Below are 22,274 nucleotides of genomic sequence, written 5' to 3' on the forward strand. Positions count from 1 at the left end.
AGTACCTAAACTATCAATTGTGATTTGTTTTGGTACCTGAACATTCATTTTTTTCAAAATCATACCTAACGTTTAGTTTTCATTTCATTTTAGTATCCGTCGTTAAAAACTAAATGGGAGACTGAAGCCACTCGAAATGCTTTTATCCCCTCTTTTCAAGCTGATTGACGGAATAAATCAATTGTGAACCTCATCGTGAATGGATCGATCCTTAAAAGAACTTTAAATTCTTTTTATATTTTATATATTAATTTTATATTTGTATCTTTAAAATTTTATAATATCTTACCTCTGAGTTTTTAATATACTTTCTAAAAATAAAATCCAACGTGGGTTTCATAACTTACTCATGCTCACACTGTTCTTAAGGGTCAGGAAAAATGGTCTTACCTTATACCATGGTCAAGCCTACAAGCAAAGTTTTAGTATTCGACACGAGAAGTCAATTGAAACGAAATCATCGCCTAGAAGTAACGTCTGCATCCAACACATCTCATGGCATGACATTTTAAAAATATATATATAATTATGTTTAATTTATCTTTCAAAAAATAAAATTCATAAAAACAATTAAAAAATTTAAACTTTTAGTTGTTTTTATTATTTTTAAATAATTTTTTAAAACCTGTTTAGGATTTTATTAGAATTTATTTTTACAATTTTCGATATATATTTTTTATACGGAGAGAAACATGATTGAGTCACATTGTAAACACTTCCTTTTATCAACGAGATTGTTCGGTAAGTTCATATAAAAAGAGTCAAAGTGAGAATGTCAGTATACTACTTGAGCCATTTTAGGTATTAAGCCAAACTGCAATAATTTGCATAGTTAAGGCATATGAAATTGATTGTTTTAAGATTTCGATCTAAAATTTTATGGAGAAAAATAATAAATTAAATATTTTATTTTAGTAAAAAAGGTATCTTAAACCCATGATGATTCTTCTACGCTCGACGAGCAGCGATGAGCATCACTAACGACGAGCACCATTAATTTAATTTATAAAAATTTAAATGCTAAATGACTCAACGTATGATTATAAATTAGTTAAAAATTTAAAGATAAATTAACTAAAATAAATGGTAAACTATACCAGTTACCACTTAATTATTGTCCCTTTTCATTTTAACTAATATTTTTGAAATTTTGTCAATCGGGTCACTCAGCTATTTAAATGCATTCAATTAAGTCACTTGCCGTTAATATTTAAGGGAAAAGCTTATGTGGCAGTTAAAATATTTGGTATAATTACACATTTTGGTCACTGTTACTTATATATTCTATCAATTTAGTCCTAATTTAAATAAATTAAAATAAACTTAGCCCTCAAATCAAATGATGCCATGTATAATTACCAAAATTCAACTTTTTATTTTAATTTATTTTAATTTTAAAAGTTATGATATATTTTATATTTATAACAAATCTTTTTTCTAAAGAATTGAATAACTCAAGCAATAATTTATGATATTAAATTTAAAGCAAACTAAATTTATCGCCCTTTTGATATAGGTCAATCTTTTAGTGAAATTTTTTTCATGCTAAGTCCATCGAGAATCTTATCAATGTAAACTTTTATTAAAGATGAACATAAATTTTTATGGTAGGAGGTGAATTTTTAAAATTTTAAAGGAAGAATTTGTCAAACGTGAAAAAAATATATGTCACATTTTCTATTAGAAATTTACTAGATAAAAATTTCTTAGTTTTACAGGTTATATTATATCACCTTTTTTTAGTAGAATGTCATTTACAAATAGTAGTTGGATAAAAATTTTGTCCAGTGAATTTTATATGCATGGGCTAATCAACTATATTTTCCTTACAATCAAAAGAGGTTATGATACCATTGACAGGATGCTTCTAAGAACCATAAATAGAATTTCTAGTAAAAAAATTATTTCGTTTTAAATATAGAATATGCCATACCTTTTAAAATCTTTTAAAATTAAGATTTGAGGGTTAAGTTTATTTTAATTTATTAAAATTAGGACCAAATTGATAATATATATATAAGTAACAGTGATCAAATGTGTAATTATACCAAATATTTTAACTGCCACATCAACTTCTTTGTTAAATATTAATTGCAAGTTGCTTAATTGAATGCATTTAAATAGTTGAATGACCTGATTGACAAAATTTCAAAAATATTGGTCAAAATGAAATGAGACAACATTTAGGTGGTCTACTTGTATAGTTTACCCTTTATTTTAAATAAGGAATCTTTAAATTTTTAACTAATTTATAATTATCATTAAGTCCTTGAGAATTTAAATTTTTATAAATTAAATTAACATGACATTTTGCAGCGTTTTGTGTTCACAAACGCCGCTAACTTTTGTGGTGCTGCTTTGACCAGGACTTCTTGCGGCGTTTTTACTATCGCCAAACAGGAAAGCTTTTAGTGACGCTTAAAAACGCTGCTATAGGACTGAAAAACGCCACTAAAAGTTTATTTTGGTGTAGTGATGACAAGAACTATAATAATCTTTTTAGAAATATATATATATATATATATATATATATATATATATATATATATATATATATATTTTAATAATTTATGTGATTATAAAATAATATTTGTTCATAATTTTATAGTATAGTAATAACGTACACACATCATGTTAACACAATTACTCAAATATAAATTCTGGAAAAAAAATATAATAGTTCATTTTATATTCGATAAATTTGAAATGACCATCCAGTTCAGTTGGTAGAGCACAAGGTTCTTAACCTTGAGGTCGTGGGATCGAGTCCCATGGAAAGCATTTCATAATTCGGAGGTCTCCTACGGAAGCTGCCCACAACCTAGTGTTAGGGGCAGCCTACTATCTTACCTCCCCTTGTCCCATTACATATGAGAACAAGGGACAACCATTTATATTCGATAAATTTAGAAATAATTTCCAAATATAAGTTCCATGATCAAAAGGATTGACTTTGAGCAATTGGTGATGTGATGAGGAATGATCGTTCCATGGCTCCGGGGGCCGCTGCCCCTCCCCCAATTTTTTTTTACTATTAAAAAAATAGAGATAGTTACCAATGTAGATATTTAAATTTTGATTTATTTTGATTTTGTCCCTATTTTCTATTATTAGTTATACTTTGTCCCTGAATTAAAATCTTGACTCGGTCCTGAATGAAATCCAGTTATTTCTGTGCTATCTTTTTGTTTTAGCCCTTGAGTTTCCTAAATAATCTTCCACTGTCATCTTCATGGATTAGATATTATTTCCCAGATTTTCTCTCTATATACTAATTCAATTCTTTCACCTTTTCTAACCAAAAGTTCTCTCCTTTTTCATCATTGTATCTTGGGAACAAAAGAGTATTCTCCATTGGAAGAAAATGCACCAATCTTTACATCTCCAACTCAACCCTTTTCATCATCCAATCGATTGAGAGGTACAGTGTTTGTATTCATGGATCGGTCGAGGGGAGTTCAGGATGATCACTACTGAAATTTTTAAATTTTCATATAGTTTAATTATTTTTTATATTTTTTTTATTGATGATTTAATTCCGTCCTCCTAAAATTTTATGATTCGTAGGTGGCATAAAATTAGGGTTATTTTCATGTCTAAAGTTGTGTGCTTTTCAATGCAGCGAGTAGCTTTATGGGTGCCTCATTGCCCAGTAATTCTCCAAAGTTGAAGAGATCAGTCAAGATTAGTGGGAGAATTAGTGATGCTGCTACTATTACAAAAGGTCCCATGGAAGATATTAAAGAGTATGGACTCCCAACTTACTTCTATTGATTCCTTTTTCTTACAAAAAGTTGTATGGTGAGATTTGAACCCAAGACCTCGAAGTTCTCGGGATGTCTTGCTTGTCGTTTACGACAAGCCAAGAACTTGTAGGGGTGGAAAATGGAGGAATTCATCATCTTCATATGTGTAAATGTTACATGTTGAACTTAAATGTGCCTCTCAGGTATACGCGTCCTTTGTATGCGATGTTCGAACTGGGGAAGGCTCCTGTTTATTGGAAGACGATGAACAGTCTTCCTCCGACTTACGTAAGTGCGCCATTGCTACTTTTTGATGTCATGTTGCTTGAGCTATACTCTTTAGTCTTTTTTGAATGACAGGGAGAGAAGCTGAAGCTTTTCTACAATCCAGCAGCAAGCGAACTTGCTCCAAATGAAGACTTTGGGATTGATTTTAATGGTAATTTCTTATACTCTTGTCCCTTTAGCTTTACTAATGTGATAAGAAATACAGTCCATTTCTCGGTGACGAAACGAACACGAACCTGTCGAAAACCCAAAATTACTCAAACATGAAATGATTTGAACTCAAAAAAATCAGAGTCCGATATGAGCCTATGACTTGATGAATTTGTAACTCTGCAGGAGGTTTCAATCAGCCTATCATGTGTGGTGGTGAACCGAGAGTCCGAGACAAATGCTGAGGAAAGCTAGAGGCAAAGCTGATAGTCCAATATACACCATACAAATATGTATTCCTAAGCGTGGTATGTATGTTTCATAGATTTCAATTTTCTTTCTTGCGAACTTTTCGATTTCTTTTTCCGTTTGATTTCCGATCGATCACTTGTCATCATCTTCTCTAGTTTCATTTGGCAGCTGTGAACTTGATATTCTCATTCACAAATGGAGTTGATTGGGATGGTCCTTTCAGACTACAGTTTCAAGTTCCACATGCATGACAAAACAGACCAATAGAATTCTTTAACCAGGTAAAATATGTTTGTATTCGATGCATATTTCGATATGGACATGAAAATATGATCTTCTAAGCTCTCAAAATGCATGAAAATTTGGAAAATTTTGAATATGTATTCGATTCGACACACACACCTTAATCCGAATATCATGGTAACAGGGGCTAGCAGAGGAGCTGAGTAAAGAAGGTGCATGTGATTGAGCAATATTTCCAGACACAAGTATTGTTGTGGATAGATGTGTGATGATTGGTAACTTGTCCAAGGAAGGAGTAAGTAAAAACGAAACCTGTGTTATTTCATCTGTTTTCTTCCTCATAAGGTGAAGCATCAAGTTCATATATGAAAATTCGTAAATCCTTGACTCCATTTGCAGGGCGATCGTTGCAGTCTTGATCTGGTTCTGGGATGCATGGACACGAACTCGCACCTGTACGACCCTCTGGCCATGTAGACGAAGGCTCGTGTCCTATTGATTCCGATGCTGAAGACTAATTGTTAGCCAGTTGCATCTCTTATGCGTCTTAAATTACTCCTTGCAGTTCTCAAGATTAAAATGAAATGGTAGTTGTATAGAATGTAGATGATGGAGTCATCAACAGTGTTACAAAACAATAGAGGATTGGACCGATCAATTGAACCGAAAATCGATTGTTTATCTGGTTTGATATGTCCAAACAAGAATCTTTGATTCGGTTAAGAACTGAAAAAAAATCGAACTCACTCATCAAGTATCTAGTAGTACTACAACCCAAGACTCGAACTAAAATCATATCAATAGATGGAGTACTCTAGTTTAATAACATTCACCATTTGGAAGGATATCATCAAACACAAGTGCACAGAAGCTGATTATAAAAACAGTATCTTTTTCTTCAAAATTTGAAGATCCAAGAACATGTTCATTGACAATACTATTACTAGTTCCTCACTATTGACTACGCTTACTTCATTGGTACCTCACGTAAGAGCAGCTTCTTTCCTGCTCTCTATATACTTGCCCGCGAGCGAATCGAATAAAATCCCGGCACCGACGCCAACCGCCAAATCGATCGTGTAGTGACCCCTTGTACCGAGCAATCTCATGGCTTGAAGCACATTGAGTGTGTCGAATAACCATGCCAATTCCCATCTCTGCATTCTCCTCATGTCCAACGATGCAATCACCGATCCAGCAACGTGGCCGGAGAAGAAGAGGAAAAATGAGACATTCCCTACAGGAAAATCCATCCCTGACCCTACAAATTCCTGCCATTCATCAAAGCTTCAAACGTTAGCGCTTATATCAAAACCATATGTATGTATACCAATGTTTCAGATCAGAATATTTCAAACCATGAAAATTTAACACAAGCAGCTGACCAATCAGATAGTCTCGTTTTCCCAACCGGATAGCATTATGCAGACGGTCTGGTATTGTGCTCTTCGGAATTAGCCACCCAAGGTTGGAACCCGAAACCAAACCTAGGGTTGGTAGAGCACAAGGCACTAGTAGGTGCTCAAACAAGACAATACCGAATCGCGAGCATGTTGCTATGCGATGCTACGGGGAGAATGAAAATATTCAGTCAACTGGCGGGTCGTGACAGAAATAGATTAAGAGTTAACCTGAGGTAATGGGAGCTGCGTGGAGTAACCAAGGATCCCACGACAAGTGAACATGAACAAAGCAGAAATCGTCGCCCTTGGTCGACCCTCAACTAACCAGGTCCCTATTATATACACTGTTGAAGCATGAACTCATGCTTTCGTGAGTTCACATATGTTGCTGTTAGTTTGATGTGTGCACAATTAATGAGTAGGTTGTTAGCAGTTTGTTGAGTCTGTTGGAGTGGTTAGGAGCAGTTAGAAGGCTGTTAAGTCTATGAACTCATGTATAAATGTACTGCTTAACGTTGAATAAGAAATACGCTTCTGTATATTCTTGAAAACTTCAAGAATTGTATGTGAATTTCAACATGGTATCAGATGCTAGTGTTCTGGTGGTGTAGAAGGAGTTGTGTCAGGGTCCTGTTGAGCCAACGTTGGAGCTATGGTGCTTTCGGCCTCTCCTATTTCCGGCGGTGCTGTAAGCAGTGCTGAACATTTGGTAACTGCTTCCAGAGGTTTACTAACAAACGGTTGAGTGTGGTGCTCGATGAACGGAATTTCTTGCTTTGGAAACAACAGGTGTTGTTGACTGTTAGGAGTCATCGACTTGAGAAGCTGCTTTCTGGGGCGGCTGTTTCTCCACCAGCGACGGTTGTGCTTGACGATGGCACGGTTGTTGAAAACGAAGATCATGAAGTCTTTGTAGCCCAAGACAGTGCTTTGGCGTCGTGGTTGTTATCTACGATTAGTCCAACCTTGCTACCGCACTTAGTAGGGGCTGAGACAGCTGCGCAGGTTTGGAAGACCGTCAATAAGGTCTTCGCCTGTAAGTCTACAACGGCAGTAATGAATTTGCATTACCAGCTGAAAGCTGTTCATCAAGGAGATTTAGGAATGCGCAGCTATATCTCTCAAGTTAAGGAAATATGTGATGCTCTAGCATCATGTGGTAGTCCAGTGTCTGATCTAGAGCACATTGCGACTATATTGAATGGGTTATCGGCTGAATATAGGCCGGTGGTTACTGTCTTGTCAGCCAGTCGTGACGCCTTGAATCTGGAAGGAGTTGTATCTGTTCTAATCGATGCTGAGACTCAGCAGAAGAACTTCAGTAAGTTTGACAACATAACAGCTGCGGCTAATGTTGCTCAAGTAAAAGCATCTGTGGATGATAGAACCAATCGGTTTACCAGACAAGATCAGGTTACATCGGAGAGGCAGTCCACATATAGTGGTCAAGCTGGTCGTGGTCGAGGACGTGTCAAGCTACAGTGCCAGCTGTGTGGCAAGAATGGTCACCTCGTGAATAGGTGTTGGTACAGGTTCGATAAGTCTTTCTTGGGTGTAGATGAGTCTGATTTGAGGAATTCTGATTCAAGGAACTCATTTAAGGAACGAGTGCCCACGGCTAATGTTTGTCAATATAATTCTAACAAGTGTTCCTGTGTAAATAATACAAATGGAGGTACAACAGGGTTGGATGATCAAGAACGGTTCAAGCCTCTTGCAAACATAGCTGCCACGAATTCTTCTCCACGCTCGTGGTTTGTAGATTCGGGGGCAACTCACCATATCACGCCTGACGCTACAGAAGTGATAGATGGCTCGGATTATACTGGAGCTGGTAAGCTGACTGTAGGCAATGGTAGTGGTTTATCTATAACTAGAATTGGTAAAGCTAATGTTAGTACTGCATCTCGTGCTTTAATATTGAGCGATGTGTTGCATGTGCCTTCAATTACTAAGAAATTGGTATCGGTTTCCAAGCTTGCTAGGGATAATGGAGTGTTCTTAGAGTTTCATGCTCAGCATTGTGTGGTTCGGGATGAAAGGACCGGTGCTGAATTATTGCGAGGAAGAGAGACTGGTGGCTTGTATGAGTTCGATGGTGTTATGTCTACTCAAGGCCGAATTGCTGAAGCAAATATAGCTTTTAATTCTAATAACAGCTATGTATTGTGGCATGATCGTTTAGGTCATCCGTCTTATAAAGTCTTGTTGCAAGTGTGCAAACAATGTAATATCAGTTTGCCTAGTGGTTTTAATAAAGAGGTTCTTCCAGTATGTGTTTCGTGTCATATGGGCAAAAGCCATAGGCTGCCGTTTTATGCTTCTGAAACTCAGTATGAACAACCGTTTCAACTAGTATTTTCTGATTTATGGGGTCCAGGTCACATTGAGTCGAATGGCTTTAGATACTACGTCTCGTTTGTAGATGCCTTTTCGAGGCATACTTGGGTGTATTTACTGAAGAGCAAAGGGCAGGCTGTTAGTGCGTTTCAGCTGTTTCAGAAGTTGGTTCGAACTCAGTTTGGACAGGAGGTTAAGGCTGTGCAAACGGATTGGGGAGGTGAGTACCGGTCGCTATCTGTTGTTCTTGCACAGTGTGGTATAAAACACCGAGTGACATGTCCTCATACGTCTCAACAGAATGGGGTTGTTGAGAGGAAGCATAGGCATTTGTTTGAGATGGCTTTGACCTTATTAGCTCGAGCTTCATTACCGTTGAAATACTGGTCCTTTGCAGTTGTAACAGCAGCTCACTTAATTAATAGATTGCCAACTAAGGTACTTCAAGGCCGTACTCCGTTTGAGAGATTGTTTGGGAAAACCCCTACGTATGATCATTTGAGGGTGTTCGGCTGTAGATGTTTCCCTCATTTACGGGTGTTTCAACCGTACAAGCTTGCGTACAGGTCACAATCGTGCGTGTTTTTGGGGTACAGCATCAATCATCGAGGATATCAATGCTTAGCATCGGATGGACGGGTGTATGTGTCTCGGCATGTCGTTTTTGATGAGCATGAGTTTCCATTTGCTAAGTCTGGAAGTGAGAAGAATGAGATTGCTGTGGGAAAACCGTGTAGTAGAGCTTCGTTGGTTGTAATTCCTGGTGCTCAACGTGTTTGTGGTAATTCAACACAACCAGTTGTTCAAGAGAGTCAATATACCCCAGTGTGTACTAACGGTGTGCCAACAGTTGCTGAAGTTGGAGCATCGAGTAGTAGGGTGAGTCGACATACTGAGAATGGAAGTGTTGGTGGAAGTCAAGACAATAGCTCGGTGGGGTTGGAGCAAAGTCAGATCAATGAGGTTGGTGGTGTGTTGGTTGATGAGACAGGCCGTGTTGAGACTGTTGCTGAGATAGACCGTGTTGAGGCTACCTCAGTCTGTCCTTCGGTGTACAATGAGCATCCAATGGTTACACGCAGTAAGCGAGGGATTTTTAAACCAAGAGTTTTTGTTGCACAAACTCAGGGCAATGTTGGAGAGCCAAGCTCGATAAAGCAAGCGCTTCAAGATCCACAATGGAAGGAAGCAGTATTGGCTGAATATGATGCGTTGGTGAGGAATGGCACTTGGACGTTAGAACCATTACCAAAAGGGCGAGCAGCAGTTGGCTGCAAATGGCTATTCAAGGTTAAGTTTAATGCGGATGGATCTGTGTTGAAGCATAAAGCACGTCTTGTGGCGAAGGGTTACTCACAAGTACCTGGCCATGACTTCGGTGACACGTTTAGTCCGGTGGTGAAGACTACTACTGTAAATGCTGTGTTGTCTCTTGCTGTGACTCGAGGTTGGAGTTTAAGGCAGGTGGATGTTAACAACGCATTCCTTAACGGTGAGCTTGGAGAAGAGGTGTACATGGTCCAACCACCGGGTTTTGAACGAGTGGCTAGTGATGGAACTCGGCTTGTTTGTAGGCTGAGGAAGGCTTTGTATGGATTGCGACAAGCACCACGCATGTGGTATGCCAAGCTGCGCAATTACCTGCTGGAGCTCGGGTTCGTGATACGAAGGCTGATGCGTCTTTGTTTATCCGCCGAGTGGGTGATGTTCGTATAATAGTGCTGGTATATGTCGATGACATTATCATCACAGGTGAGTCTAATGAAGCTATTAATGAGGTGGTTAATCTACTTGGTGCGAAGTTCTCGTTGAAAGATCTGGGAGAACTCGGATACTTTCTAGGTGTTGAAGTGCATAGGACCTCTGAGAAGTTGGTGTTGAGCCAACGCAAGTTTATTAAAGAGTTGCTGGAACAGACTGCTATGCTTACTGTTAAACCTGCACCTACACCGATGGTGGTTTCACCGAAGTTGACTAGTGATGCCGGGAAGCCGCTTTCGGATGCATGGATGTATCGAAGCATAGTCGGTTCCTTGTTGTACTTGAGTCATACAAGACCAGATATCGCCTTTAGTGTTAATCGGGTAGCTCAGTACATGCATCGACCTTGTGATGGTCATTGGCTTGCGGTTAAGCGGATATTGCGTTACTTGAGTGGAACGATTGAATGTGGCTTAGTGTTTAGACGTTCTTCTGCAGCTGAAGTTTGCAGTATGACTGCATTTGCAGATGCTGACTGGGCCAGTAATGTTGATGATCGTAGATCGGTGTCAGGATCATGTGTGTTCCTTGGTTGCAATTTGATCTCGTGGAGTGCAAAGAGACAAAAGGCTGTTGCTCGTTCAACAACAGAAGCTGAATACCGTAGTATTGCTGATACGGTTGCTGAGGTGATTTGGGTGAAGTCCTTGTTGACTGACTTGGGGGAAGAAGTTGATGCGATACCGGTCGTATGGAGTGACAATACGAGTGCGGTTGCCATGAGTGCTAATCCGGTGTTTCATGCACGGTCGAAGCATATAGAATTGGACATACACTTTGTGCGTGAAAAGGTAGAATGTGGAGCTGTTCGTGTTAGTTACGTACCAGCAGAGCATCAAGTGGCTGATGGAATGACCAAACCTTTGGCTAAATCTGCACATGTTCTGTTTAGTCAAAAAGTTCAGGTAGCTGAAACGAGAACAACCGAGGAGGACAGGGAGAATGTTGAAGCATGAACTCATGCTTTCGTGAGTTCACATATGTTGCTGTTAGTTTGATGTGTGCACAATTAATGAGTAGGTTGTTAGCAGTTTGTTGAGTCTGTTGGAGTGGTTAGGAGCAGTTAGAAGGCTGTTAAGTCTATGAACTCATGTATAAATGTACTGCTTAACGTTGAATAAGAAATACGCTTCTGTATATTCTTGAAAACTTCAAGAATTGTATGTGAATTTCAACATACACTGATTGCATCCCAACAAACACCTATCAAACATATAAGCAGAGTTCATCAGACCATTAATCTAGCAAAAATTAACGCCCTTACCTCTTCAGATTATCACATTTCTACTTCATGTTAATTTTTATAGAAAACTTTAGATATTTTTAGCATGCAATTACATCAGACTATCCTAGTGGGCACGCCTGATCCAGAGGGTATGTCTGCTGTTGCTATTGATTTTTTCACTAACCTAGTGGGCACGCTTGATCCAGAGGTCCGTGGGGTTAGTATAAATTTTTTGTAAGGATTTGCTCCAGTGTGTGTTGCCTGCTGGTGATTCTGAGTCTCTTTGTCGGGAGGTTTTGCTTCTGAAATAAAAGAAGCTATTTTCAGTCGGAGAAGTGACAAGGCTCCTGGACCTGATGGGTATACTTCTTTATTTTTCAAAGTTGCCTGGCCTGTTGTGGGAGAGGATTTTGTTTCTGTTATTCGGTTTTTCTTCTCTTTCACGTGTATGTTGCCTTGCCACTGCACTGATCCTTGTTCCTAAGGTCTCTAATCCGTGTTTGCCCAAGGATTTTAGACCTATTTCTTGCTGCTCTTTCGTGTATAAGACTGTTACTAGGATTTTGGTTGGCAGACTTGACCCTTTGTTTCCTAATATGATTGTTTTTAATCAAACTACTTTTGTGAAAGGTATATTCTCGTAAGTCGCTTTCGCCTAGATGTGCTCTGAAGGTTGACCTTCATAAGGCTTTTGACACGTTGAGTTGGGATTTTATTTTGACTGTGCTTGAGGCTTTGGGTATGCTTGATCAGTTTAGGGGATGGGTTGCAGTTTGTTTGACCACTCCTAGGTTCTCGATTGTTCTAAATGGCAGTCTTGTTGGGTTTTTTAAGGGTGGTAGGAGCATCAGGTAGGGATTAAGTGTGTGTTGGAGAAATTTAATTTGTCGTCTCGATTGTGTTTGATAACTTACTTATTTTTTGTAAGGGCTCTCTTAGTTCTGTTAATGGGATTAAGTGTGTGTTGGTGCAATTTTATTTGTGGTCTGGGTTGAGGCTTAATGCTGTCAAAAGTGAGCTTTTTGCTACACGGATCACTGCTGATCAGTTGGAAGAGATTCAGGTGCTTTTCGGGTTTAAGATGGGTCATCTCTTTGTTAGGTATCTAGGAGTTCAGAATTATCTGAGAACTGTTATCCCCTTATTGAGAAGATTAAAGCCAAATTGGGACTTTAGGGTCATCTTCACCTTAGCTATACAGGTCGTTTGCAGCTTGTTCTTTCGATTATTTTTAGCATTGTTAATTTTTGGTGTCGGCGGCTCATTCTTCCCCAAGCGGTTGTTAAACGCATCGAGCAGTTTTGTGTACGGTTTCTCTGAAAGGGGTCTGATTCCTCGGCTGCGGGTGCAAAGGTCAGCTGGGCTCAGGTTTATTTTTCTAAAGTAGAGGGGGGTTTGGGGTTGCGAGATTTAAAGTACTGGAATATTTGCGCTTTTTTTTCCCTTATGCCAGATATCTTGGCTAGACAGGGATCCTTGTGGGTTGCTTGGATTCATTGCTATGTGCTAAAGGGGACAAGTTTATAGAAAGTTGAGAGTAAAAGTCATTTTAGTTGGCCTATGAGAAATGCAGAGAGCAAGCTTTTCCCCTCCTTGGTGGTGTGTCGAACTGGAACATGATTACTCCCTCTTGGCTTTGGTCGGAGATAAGGGCTAAGGGTAGCATTGTTCCCTGGCATAGGTTGATATGGTTTCCTCTTAGGGTCCCTAGGCACTCGGTTATTGTTTGACTTGCGGTCTTGGGACGGCTTAACACGAAGGATAGATTGTTGCGTTGGGGTATTGTTGATGACAATTCTAGTGTGTTCTGCTGCCTATGTGAGATTCGAGATCATATCTTCTTTTCCTGCCCGTACTTGAAGGAGGTGTGAGGGGAAGTTTTGAGATTGTGTAATATTCCTAGGCCTGTTATGGCTTGGGATCAGGAGCTGCAGTGGGCTGTTACTTTTCCTAAAGGAAGATCGCTGATTTCTTGTATTTTGAAGGTAGCTTAGGGCGCTCATTTGTATTTTGTGTGGTCCGAGCTCAATTGTAGAACTTTCAGAGGCCACGAATTGAACTCAGCAAATTGAATTCAAAAACAAAACCCACATTTTCTTGTTGTTTTTGGTTTGAGATCTCCGGATATCTCATAGTCGTCTCGTGCTCTCTGATTATATTCGGAATCGAATCGAGTCTAAACTTTTCAAAAGGAAAAGGTAATGAACAGTCGCATACCGTATTAAGAGCGGCTAAAATGGAATTAAGTTCCGGCCACGAAGCCAGTGCGCGATGGAAGGAGCGCGTGACGACGAACCCCAGATCAAACGGCGGTGAAGAGTCCGGCACCATCCGGAGCGTGTATTCCACGTAAATGAAAAACAACAGCCCCGCCGCAAAAAAACAGGGTATCTGGTGATATTTCGCGACATAAACGACGTCGTCCAGTGTCCATTTCATGAACGATGCCTTCCCGTGAGAAATGTCACCGTCGGCGTGATGAACGCCTGTTTTCTTGCTTGCCGTGACTTTAACGCCGTTTCCTTTTCCGTTAGCTCTGCCGGAACGTTTGTGGCGGGGGCTGAGAAGGGTTGTCGTGGCGACGGTTGCCTCGGCGGCGGTCATTGGCTGCTAATGTTGGTCGGGGAGAGGAGATTTGGAGAAATGAAAGCAGAAAGTGACACTGGATAGTGAATGCTTTGATAGAAGAAAGAAAAATATAATGGCGGGGTTTACAAGGAACTATTGACAAGAAAGTTGTAAACTATTTTTGGTATAATAAAATATTAGCCACTAAACTATATTCATATTTCTAATATAGATCTTAAATTTTTCTTTGTTCACTATTTTGGCCTTTTTATTGCGATAAACTAAAATGACTCTTCTAATCAATTAATGAGTGAATATGGAGGAATATGGAGGATTAAATTGAAAATAAACTTAAGATCTTGAAATGCTTGAGTCACTGTATTTCGAATTAAACGGTTTTGATAGTTAAAAGAATCATTGTTATTTTTAGAGGTTCTGGATTCGAGCACCAGCGACTGTAAGATATTTGAGGGTTAATTATTAAACGATTGAGAGTATTTAAAATATATATTATCGTTTAAAAATGTTTATAACATATAAAAAAATTAAATTCAACAAACATTTTTCATTAAAGTGTACTTATAAAAAGAGTAAAGTAAATAGATGATCTCCCGACCATAGGGTGATATTTTATTGAGTCTCTCGACTATTAAAAATTACAAAATAATTTTCTAATATGTGTTGCTTTATTATATACAATGCACCAATAAATGTAACAGAGAATCGAATCATAGTCCTATAGAAATCATATTATAAACACTTCTAAAAGTTTTTATTATAAAATATAAAATGGGTAAAATTACCATTTCGGCATCCAACTTTATTGGTTTTGTTATATTAGCCCTTAAACTTTTAGTACATTTCTTTTTTTTTTTGAACATTTTCTACTTAAAGGAGAAGAATTTTATTTTTAATGAGTATTAAACCCACAATTTTATTTTTATCAAATTAATTCAAAAATGATAAAACAATAATTACATCTTTAAACTATCATCAATCATTTTTTTCTCTTTTGTCATGTCATTAAAATATCAATTAATTCATCCTTAATGAAATGTTGGTTTTACTTTTTATTTTTCAAAAATATATTTTTTTAAAAAATTCAATGAAGTGATTAAAACGATGAGATAGTTGACGTCAGTGTCTCAATAAGAATAAAATAAAATTATTTTATATTATATTTGAACTAGTTTGATAAAAAAAATAAAAGTTTGAGAATTAAAAATATATATTAAAAGTTTACTCGCTAAAATAATTAAATTAGTAAAATTAGGGGACTAGAAATGTCATTCTCCCATAAAATAAAAACAATGATCATGGATTCCGTTTTCGGAGAATCCAAAGTGCATATTTTCGTGGACTTTTTTTTGTTAGTTTTTTATTCGTTTGATATAATAAATAATTTTATATAGACATAAAACAGTCAATTAATTAACTAAAATATTTCAATAAATATATGTTTTTTATAAATAATAATAAATATATGATATTTTATCAAACGTTGAATATTATTTTTTGGTAAAAGAACTTTCAATATTATTAATAATATATTATATCATACCATAACATTGAATAAAACTACATATTTATAAAAATTTAAATTCAAATCTTTGATATATTTTCTCCCATCGAATTTAACGATATCATCGTTGTGTTTTTAGATCGAAACTAATCCACAATGTCTTTAAATTATCATAATATATTGATCCATTTTTAGTTACCTTATTATCGGAAAACCTTTTTTATTGAACAAGATAATCGTATTTTCGATCACTTGATCATCGAACAACTCAGTATATTTGAATGCCACAGACAAACCTTTACCCCTATTGTCGCTTGATGTAACCTATATTGATTCGAATCAATATAAAAAAATAGATTATAAATATTAATACGAATACGAACACGAACACGAGCAACCTGTAAATATATTAAATTAAAATCATCGTTACTTTCGGAGAAAACAAAAAGAATCATGGCGGTCGGTGTTGGACTAGCCGTGAACCCGATGGGTCCTGCATATTATATAATATATAGCAAAAGTACAAATGAAGTTTAATATAAAATATAATTGAGTTTAAAAGGCCCCAAAAACGGAGAATATATTACATGAATATGCAGACAAAAGTGTATTTTTGTTTAAATTTAATGATTTTTATTTTATGGAATCGAGGGAAAATCAAATTTAAGTAAATAATAAAAATTAAATTTATTAAATTAAAATTAAATTAATTGAATTAATAAGTGATGAGGATTAAATATAAACTATACTAATTTTATTAACATATTCTTCTATTAATATTAATAATGCATGACTTAATCAGCATTATAAAAAATTATTAAATAAAATCATCACATTTTTTTTGAAATCCTAGTTTTATTAAATTGTAAAAATATTTAAAATTATAATAAGAGTCTACAACTAATATCGTAAATTAAATATATAATTTGGACATTTTTCTATAATGTTGGAATAAGAAACTAGTCATTTTAGATCATATAAAGATCATATATGAACTAATCATCGCTGATTTCTTGTATTTTGAAGGTAGCTTAGAGCGCTCATTTGTATTTTGTGTGGTCCGAGCTCAATTGTAGAACTTTCAGAGGCCACGAATTGAACTCAGCAAATTGAATTCAAAAACAAAACCCACATTTTCTTGTTGTTTTTGGTTTGAGATCTCCGGATATCTCATAGTCGTCTCGTGATCTCTGATTATATTCGGAATCCAATCGAGTCTAAACTTTTCAAAAGGAAACAGGAAATGAACAGTCGCATACCGTATTAAGAGCGGCTAAAATGGAATTAAGTTCCGGCCACGAAGCCAGTGCGCGATGGAAGGAGCGTGTGACGACGAACCCCAGATCAAACGGCGGTGAAGAGTCCGGCACCATCCGGAGCGTGTATTCCACGTAAATGAAAAACAACAGCCCCGCCGCAAAAAAGCAGGGTATCCGGTGATATTTCGCGACATAAACGACGTCGTCCAGTGTCCATTTCATGAACGATGCCTTCCCGTGAGGAATGTCACCGTCGGCGTGATGAACGCCGGTTTTCTTGCTTGCCGTGACTTTAACGCCGTTTCCTTTTCCGTTAGCTCTGCCGGAACGCTTGTGGCGGGGGCTGAGAAGGGTTGTCGTGGCGACGGTTGCCTCGGCGGCGGTCATGGCTGCTAATGTTGGTCGGAGAGAGGAGATTTGGAGAAATGAAAGCAGAAAGTGACACTGGATTGTGAATGCTTTGATGGAAGAAAGAAAAATATAATGGCGGGGTTTACAAGGAACTATTGACAACAAAGTTGTATACTAGTTTTGGTATAATAAAATACTAGCCCCTGAACTATATTCATATTTCTAATATGGATCTTAAATTTTGCTTTGTCCACTATTTTGGCCTTTTTATTGCGATAAACTAATGTGACTCTTCTAATCAATTAATGAGTGAATATGGAGGATTAAATTGAAAATAAACTTAAGATATTGAAATGTGTCAGTCACTATATTTCGAATAAAATAATTTCGATAGTTAAAGGAATCATTGTTATCCTTAGAGGTTCATTATTAAATAATTGAGAGTATTTAGAATATATATTATCGCTTAAAAATGTTTATAACATATAAAAAATTAAATTCAACAAACATTTTTCATTAAAGTGTACTTATAAAAATAGTAAAGTAAATAGATCATCTCCCGACCATATAGTGATATTTTATTAAGTATCTGGACTATTAAAAGTTACAAAATGATCTTCTAATTATAAAATTAGATGACCTTATTCTCATATGTAATGGGGTAAGGGAGATGTATGGTAGTAGGTTGCCCCCAACACCAGGTTGAGAGCAACTTCCGTGGAAGACCTCCAGCAGTCAGAATTATGAATTGCTCATCGTGGGACTCGGATCTCACGACTACAAGATTAAGAGTCTTGCGCTCAACCAACTGAGCTAGGCGGGTAATACGCCAATAAATGTAACAGAGCATCGAATCATAGTCCTATAGAAATCATATTATAAACACTTCTAAAAGTTTTTATTATAAAATATAAAAATGGGTAAAATTACCATTTTGGCATCCAACTTTATTGGTTTAGTTATATTAGCCCTTAAACTTTTAATACATTTTTTTTTGAACAATTTCTACTTAAAGGAGGTGAAGAAGAATTTTATCCCTGATGAGTATAAAATCCAGAATTTTATTTTTATCAAATTAATTCAAATATGATAAAACAATAATTACGTCTTTAAACTATCATCAATCATCTTTTTTTTTCTCTTTTGTCATGTCATTAAAATATCAATTAATTCATCCTTAATGAAATGTTGGTTTTACTTTTTATTTTTCAAAAATATATTTTTTAAAAATTTCAATGAAGTGATTAAAACGATGAGATAGTTGACGTCAGTGTCTCAATAAGAACAAAATAACATTATTTTATATTATATTTGAACTAGTTTGATAAAAAAAATAAAAGTTTGAGAATTAAAATTATATATTAAAAGTTTACTCGCTAAAATAATTAAATTAGTAAAATTAGGGGACTAGAAAGGTCATTCTCCCATAAAATAAAAACAATGATCATGGATTCCGTTTTCGGAGAATCCAAAGTGCATATTTTCGTGGACTTTAGTCTAACTTTCTCACTTTTTTTTTGTTAGTTTTTTATTCGTTTGATATAATAAATAATTTTATATAGACATAAAACGTCAATTAATTAACTAAAATATTTCAATAAATATATGTTTTTTTATAAATAATAATAAATATATGATATTTTATCAAACGTTGAATATTATTTTTTGGTAAAAGAACTTTCAATATTATTAATAATATATTATATCATACCATAACATTGAATAAAACTACATATTTATAAAAATTTAAATTCAAATCTTTGATATATTTTCTCCCATCGAATTTAACGATATCATCGTTGTGTTTTTAGATCGAAACTAATCCACATTGTCTTTAAATTATTATAATATATCGATCCATTTTTAGTTACCCTTATTATTGGAAAACCTTTTTTATTGAACAAGATAATCGTGTTTTTCGATCACTTGATCATCGAACAACACATTATATTTGAATGTCTTAGAGAAACCTTTACCCCTATTGTCGCTTGATGTAACCTATCTTGATTCGAATCAATATAAAAAATAGATTATAAATATTAATACGAATACGAACACGGACACGAACAACAGGAAATATATTAAATTAAAATCATCGTTACTTTCGGAGAAAACAAAAAGAATCATGGCTGTCGGTGTTGGACTAGCCGTGAACCCGATGGGTCCTGCATATTATATAATATATAGCAAAAGTACAAATGAAGTTTAATATAAAATATAATTGAGTTTAAAAGGCCCCAAAAACGGAGAATATATTACATGAATATGCAGACAAAAGTGTATTTTTGTTTAAATTTAATGATTTTTATTTTATGGAATCGAGGGAAAATCAAATTTAAGTAAATAATAAAAATTAAATTTATTAAATTAAAATTAAATTAATTGAATGAATAAGTGATGAGGATTAAATATAAACTATACTAATTTTATTAACATATTCTTCTATTAATATTAATAATGCATGACTTAATCAGCATTATAAAAAAATTATTAAATAAAATCATCACTTTTTTTTTGAAATCCTAGTTTTATTAAATTGTAAAAATATTTAAAATTATAATAAGAGTCTACAACTAATATCGTAAATTAAATATATAATTTGGACATTTTTCTATAATATTGGAACAAGAAACTAGTCATTTTAGATCATATATGAAAATGTTAAAAACCCAACCAATAGACTCGAACGATAAATAGATACGAATAAATTTGATTGCATCCGTAAATGAACTAAAAAAGATGATTAAACTATTGAAAGACCACTGAGAACTGCAAATCAGAACCTAATATAGTGAGAAACTTAGAGATAGAGAGCAAATTGAAGTACTTACCCTAATCGAATTTTGTTGGTATTCATAAGTGATAGAAATCATTTTATCTATTAATAGAGGACAAATTGATGTATTACAAAATTACGCAGCTATTGCCAGAGCTGTAGATATAGTGTTTTGAGAACACACCTTAACGATCGATGGTTAACGATGGCTCTGATGGGTGGTTCAACAATGAAATCACTATTTTAGTAAATGATGTTGAGAAGGGTATTGACATTGATCCACAATAGGCTCAACAAGCTCTTGAAATAGCGGAAGCTAACTTTAGGAAAGCTGAAGGCAAGAGACAAACAATTGAGGCAAATCTAGCTCTCATACGGGATAGGACACGAGTAGAGGCTATCAACACAATTTCGTAACTAGTTGGTTAATCGAAAGAATTTTCGTATAAACATAACTTTTGGTTTACACATCCCATTTTGATTTTGTCGATTAAATAGAATCAAATAGAATCAAAAGTGAAATATGGTTTTGGTCTAACGAAAAATTTAAAAACTGAAAACGAAAATAGAATAGGATGAAAAAGATAGAAAATCAATAAAAGAAGGTGGGTAGACAAACTTGACTTCAGAGTAAGAAAGATCAACAAGATTATAAATAAACGTCATTTTGATCAGTCGTGACGTCGTCAAATTCTACTCTGAAAAACATGAAGAGAAAAGAACGATCAAACGACCAATAAAAGAAGATAAAAATGTCACAAAGATAAAATTATTCTTATTAAAAATTAAAAAAAAGAATCAATGGTCGATAATCAGCATCACAATGATATCGTCGTAAGCTAAACAAAATTATATATATATATATATTATCTATATAAATCGACACAAACTTTAATAATAATAAAAAAGGGTGAGATTGTTTCTAGGGAAAACCCTAGAAGAAAGATAAAGCAAATCATCGTATTTAAATAATCTCAAGTATAATTTATCCTACTGAGAAAATACATAAATATGTATGCAAAGCGATGAGTCTTCATGTAGGAGGAAGGGTTATTATTATTATATGTCCTAGTACATAAGTAAGTATTTAAATAATATCTCAAAAATATTTTTAATATTTAAAGAATTTTGTTGTTAAAAATATGTGTTTAAAATTTTTTTCGTTATAACTTTAGGTGTTTAAATTTAAAAAAGATTATTGAGTGACATATGTCACGTTCAAATTTTTAAAAAAATTAAAATAGTATTTAAATAAATATGTTTTTTTAAAATCTAGATATATCATGTGTCACTTAATGATTTTTTAACAATAGACACTTAAAATATAACAGACAAAATTTTATGCATATATTTTTAACGAAAAAATTTTTATATTCAAAAAGTTAATTTTAACTTTAATTTACATACTTATTTTTATATTAAACCTTATTATATTACTAATTAAATGTTTTCTTTATTCATGAAGACGACAGTTTTCCTAGGGATGGCAACTCAACTCGAATCCGACGGGTTCCGATCCGACCCGACCCGATCGGGTCGGATTTTTTTAAAAAAAAATTCGGGTTCGGGTCGGGTCGGGTTTTTTTTAAATGCACTGTTCGGGTCGGGTTTAGGGTAAAAAAAATCCGACCCGACCCGACCCGAAATATATATATAATTTTATCTTATATATTTAGGGATAATTACAATAATATCCCTCCATATATAATTTTTTTCAATTAAGTCACTGTTTTCATTGAATTATTATTTTTTTTTTTTTTCGGGTCGGGTCGGGTCTGATTTCTAAGTCATATATTCGGGTCGGTTCGGGTCGGGTGAAACATTAATTTTGTCGAGTCGAGTCGGGTCACGGGTGGAGAACCCTTTCTTCTCAGGTCGGGTCGCCCAAAAACCCGACCCGACCCGACCCATTTCCATCCCTAAGTTTTCCCCATGAATGAATAAATAAATAAAGTAATCTCCCCCCGAAAAGTAAAATAATAAAAAAAAAGTGGGACGGTGGTAGGTAGGGCTAAGAATCCACGTAGATTTCTAATGTTTGGCTTTTAATTTGTTTTATTTTTTTAAAAAGAGAGGTTATTTTAAAAATGGATATACGTCGCTTTCTAATGTTTAAAACAGGGTAAATTATAAATTTTATCACTCCATTTTAACCTCATTTATGTTTTGGTCACTAAATAAAAGTTTTCCTCTGATTTTTTGTGGATATATGACGATCAAAACCTCCATTTGAAGACCTTAATGGCGGAGAGACCTCTCTTGAGACAGGGAACAATATATGTTTGTTCGGGCTCCATCCAACATTGGACAATGAAAATCGGAGAACAAGAACATGAAACGTTCAATATAGTAGTGGATCCAGGAATATTTTTCAGGACGAGCACATATGT

General features: G+C 35.2%; 1 protein-coding gene across 3 annotated transcripts; it reads right to left on the reverse strand.

Annotated features, from left to right (window-relative positions):
* Positions 1–5,426: 5,426 nt before the first annotated feature.
* Positions 5,427–17,227, reverse strand: LOC120208552 (phosphatidylcholine:diacylglycerol cholinephosphotransferase 1-like). Of its 3 annotated transcripts, none has more exons than XM_039207787.1 (4): positions 16,758–17,227; positions 11,360–11,386; positions 6,311–6,421; positions 5,427–5,950 (listed from the first exon to the last, which is right to left on the reverse strand). In XM_039207787.1, exons 1-4 carry the CDS (start codon positions 17,142–17,144, stop codon positions 5,663–5,665), a joined length of 813 nt encoding a protein of 270 aa, XP_039063718.1. In that variant the 5' UTR covers positions 17,145–17,227; the 3' UTR covers positions 5,427–5,662. The 3 variants fall into 3 exon arrangements, with proteins under 3 accessions (XP_039063718.1, XP_039063717.1, XP_039063719.1); XM_039207786.1 differs by lacking the exon at positions 16,758–17,227 and adding an exon at positions 13,626–14,070; XM_039207788.1 differs by lacking the exons at positions 6,311–6,421; positions 11,360–11,386; positions 16,758–17,227 and adding an exon at positions 13,626–14,070.
* Positions 17,228–22,274: the final 5,047 nt, after the last annotated feature.

The sequence above is a fragment of the Hibiscus syriacus genome, unplaced genomic scaffold, assembly GCF_006381635.1.
Source record: "Hibiscus syriacus cultivar Baekdansim isolate YM2019G1 unplaced genomic scaffold, ASM638163v2 tig00016571_pilon, whole genome shotgun sequence".
NCBI lineage: Eukaryota > Viridiplantae > Streptophyta > Magnoliopsida > Malvales > Malvaceae > Hibiscus > Hibiscus syriacus.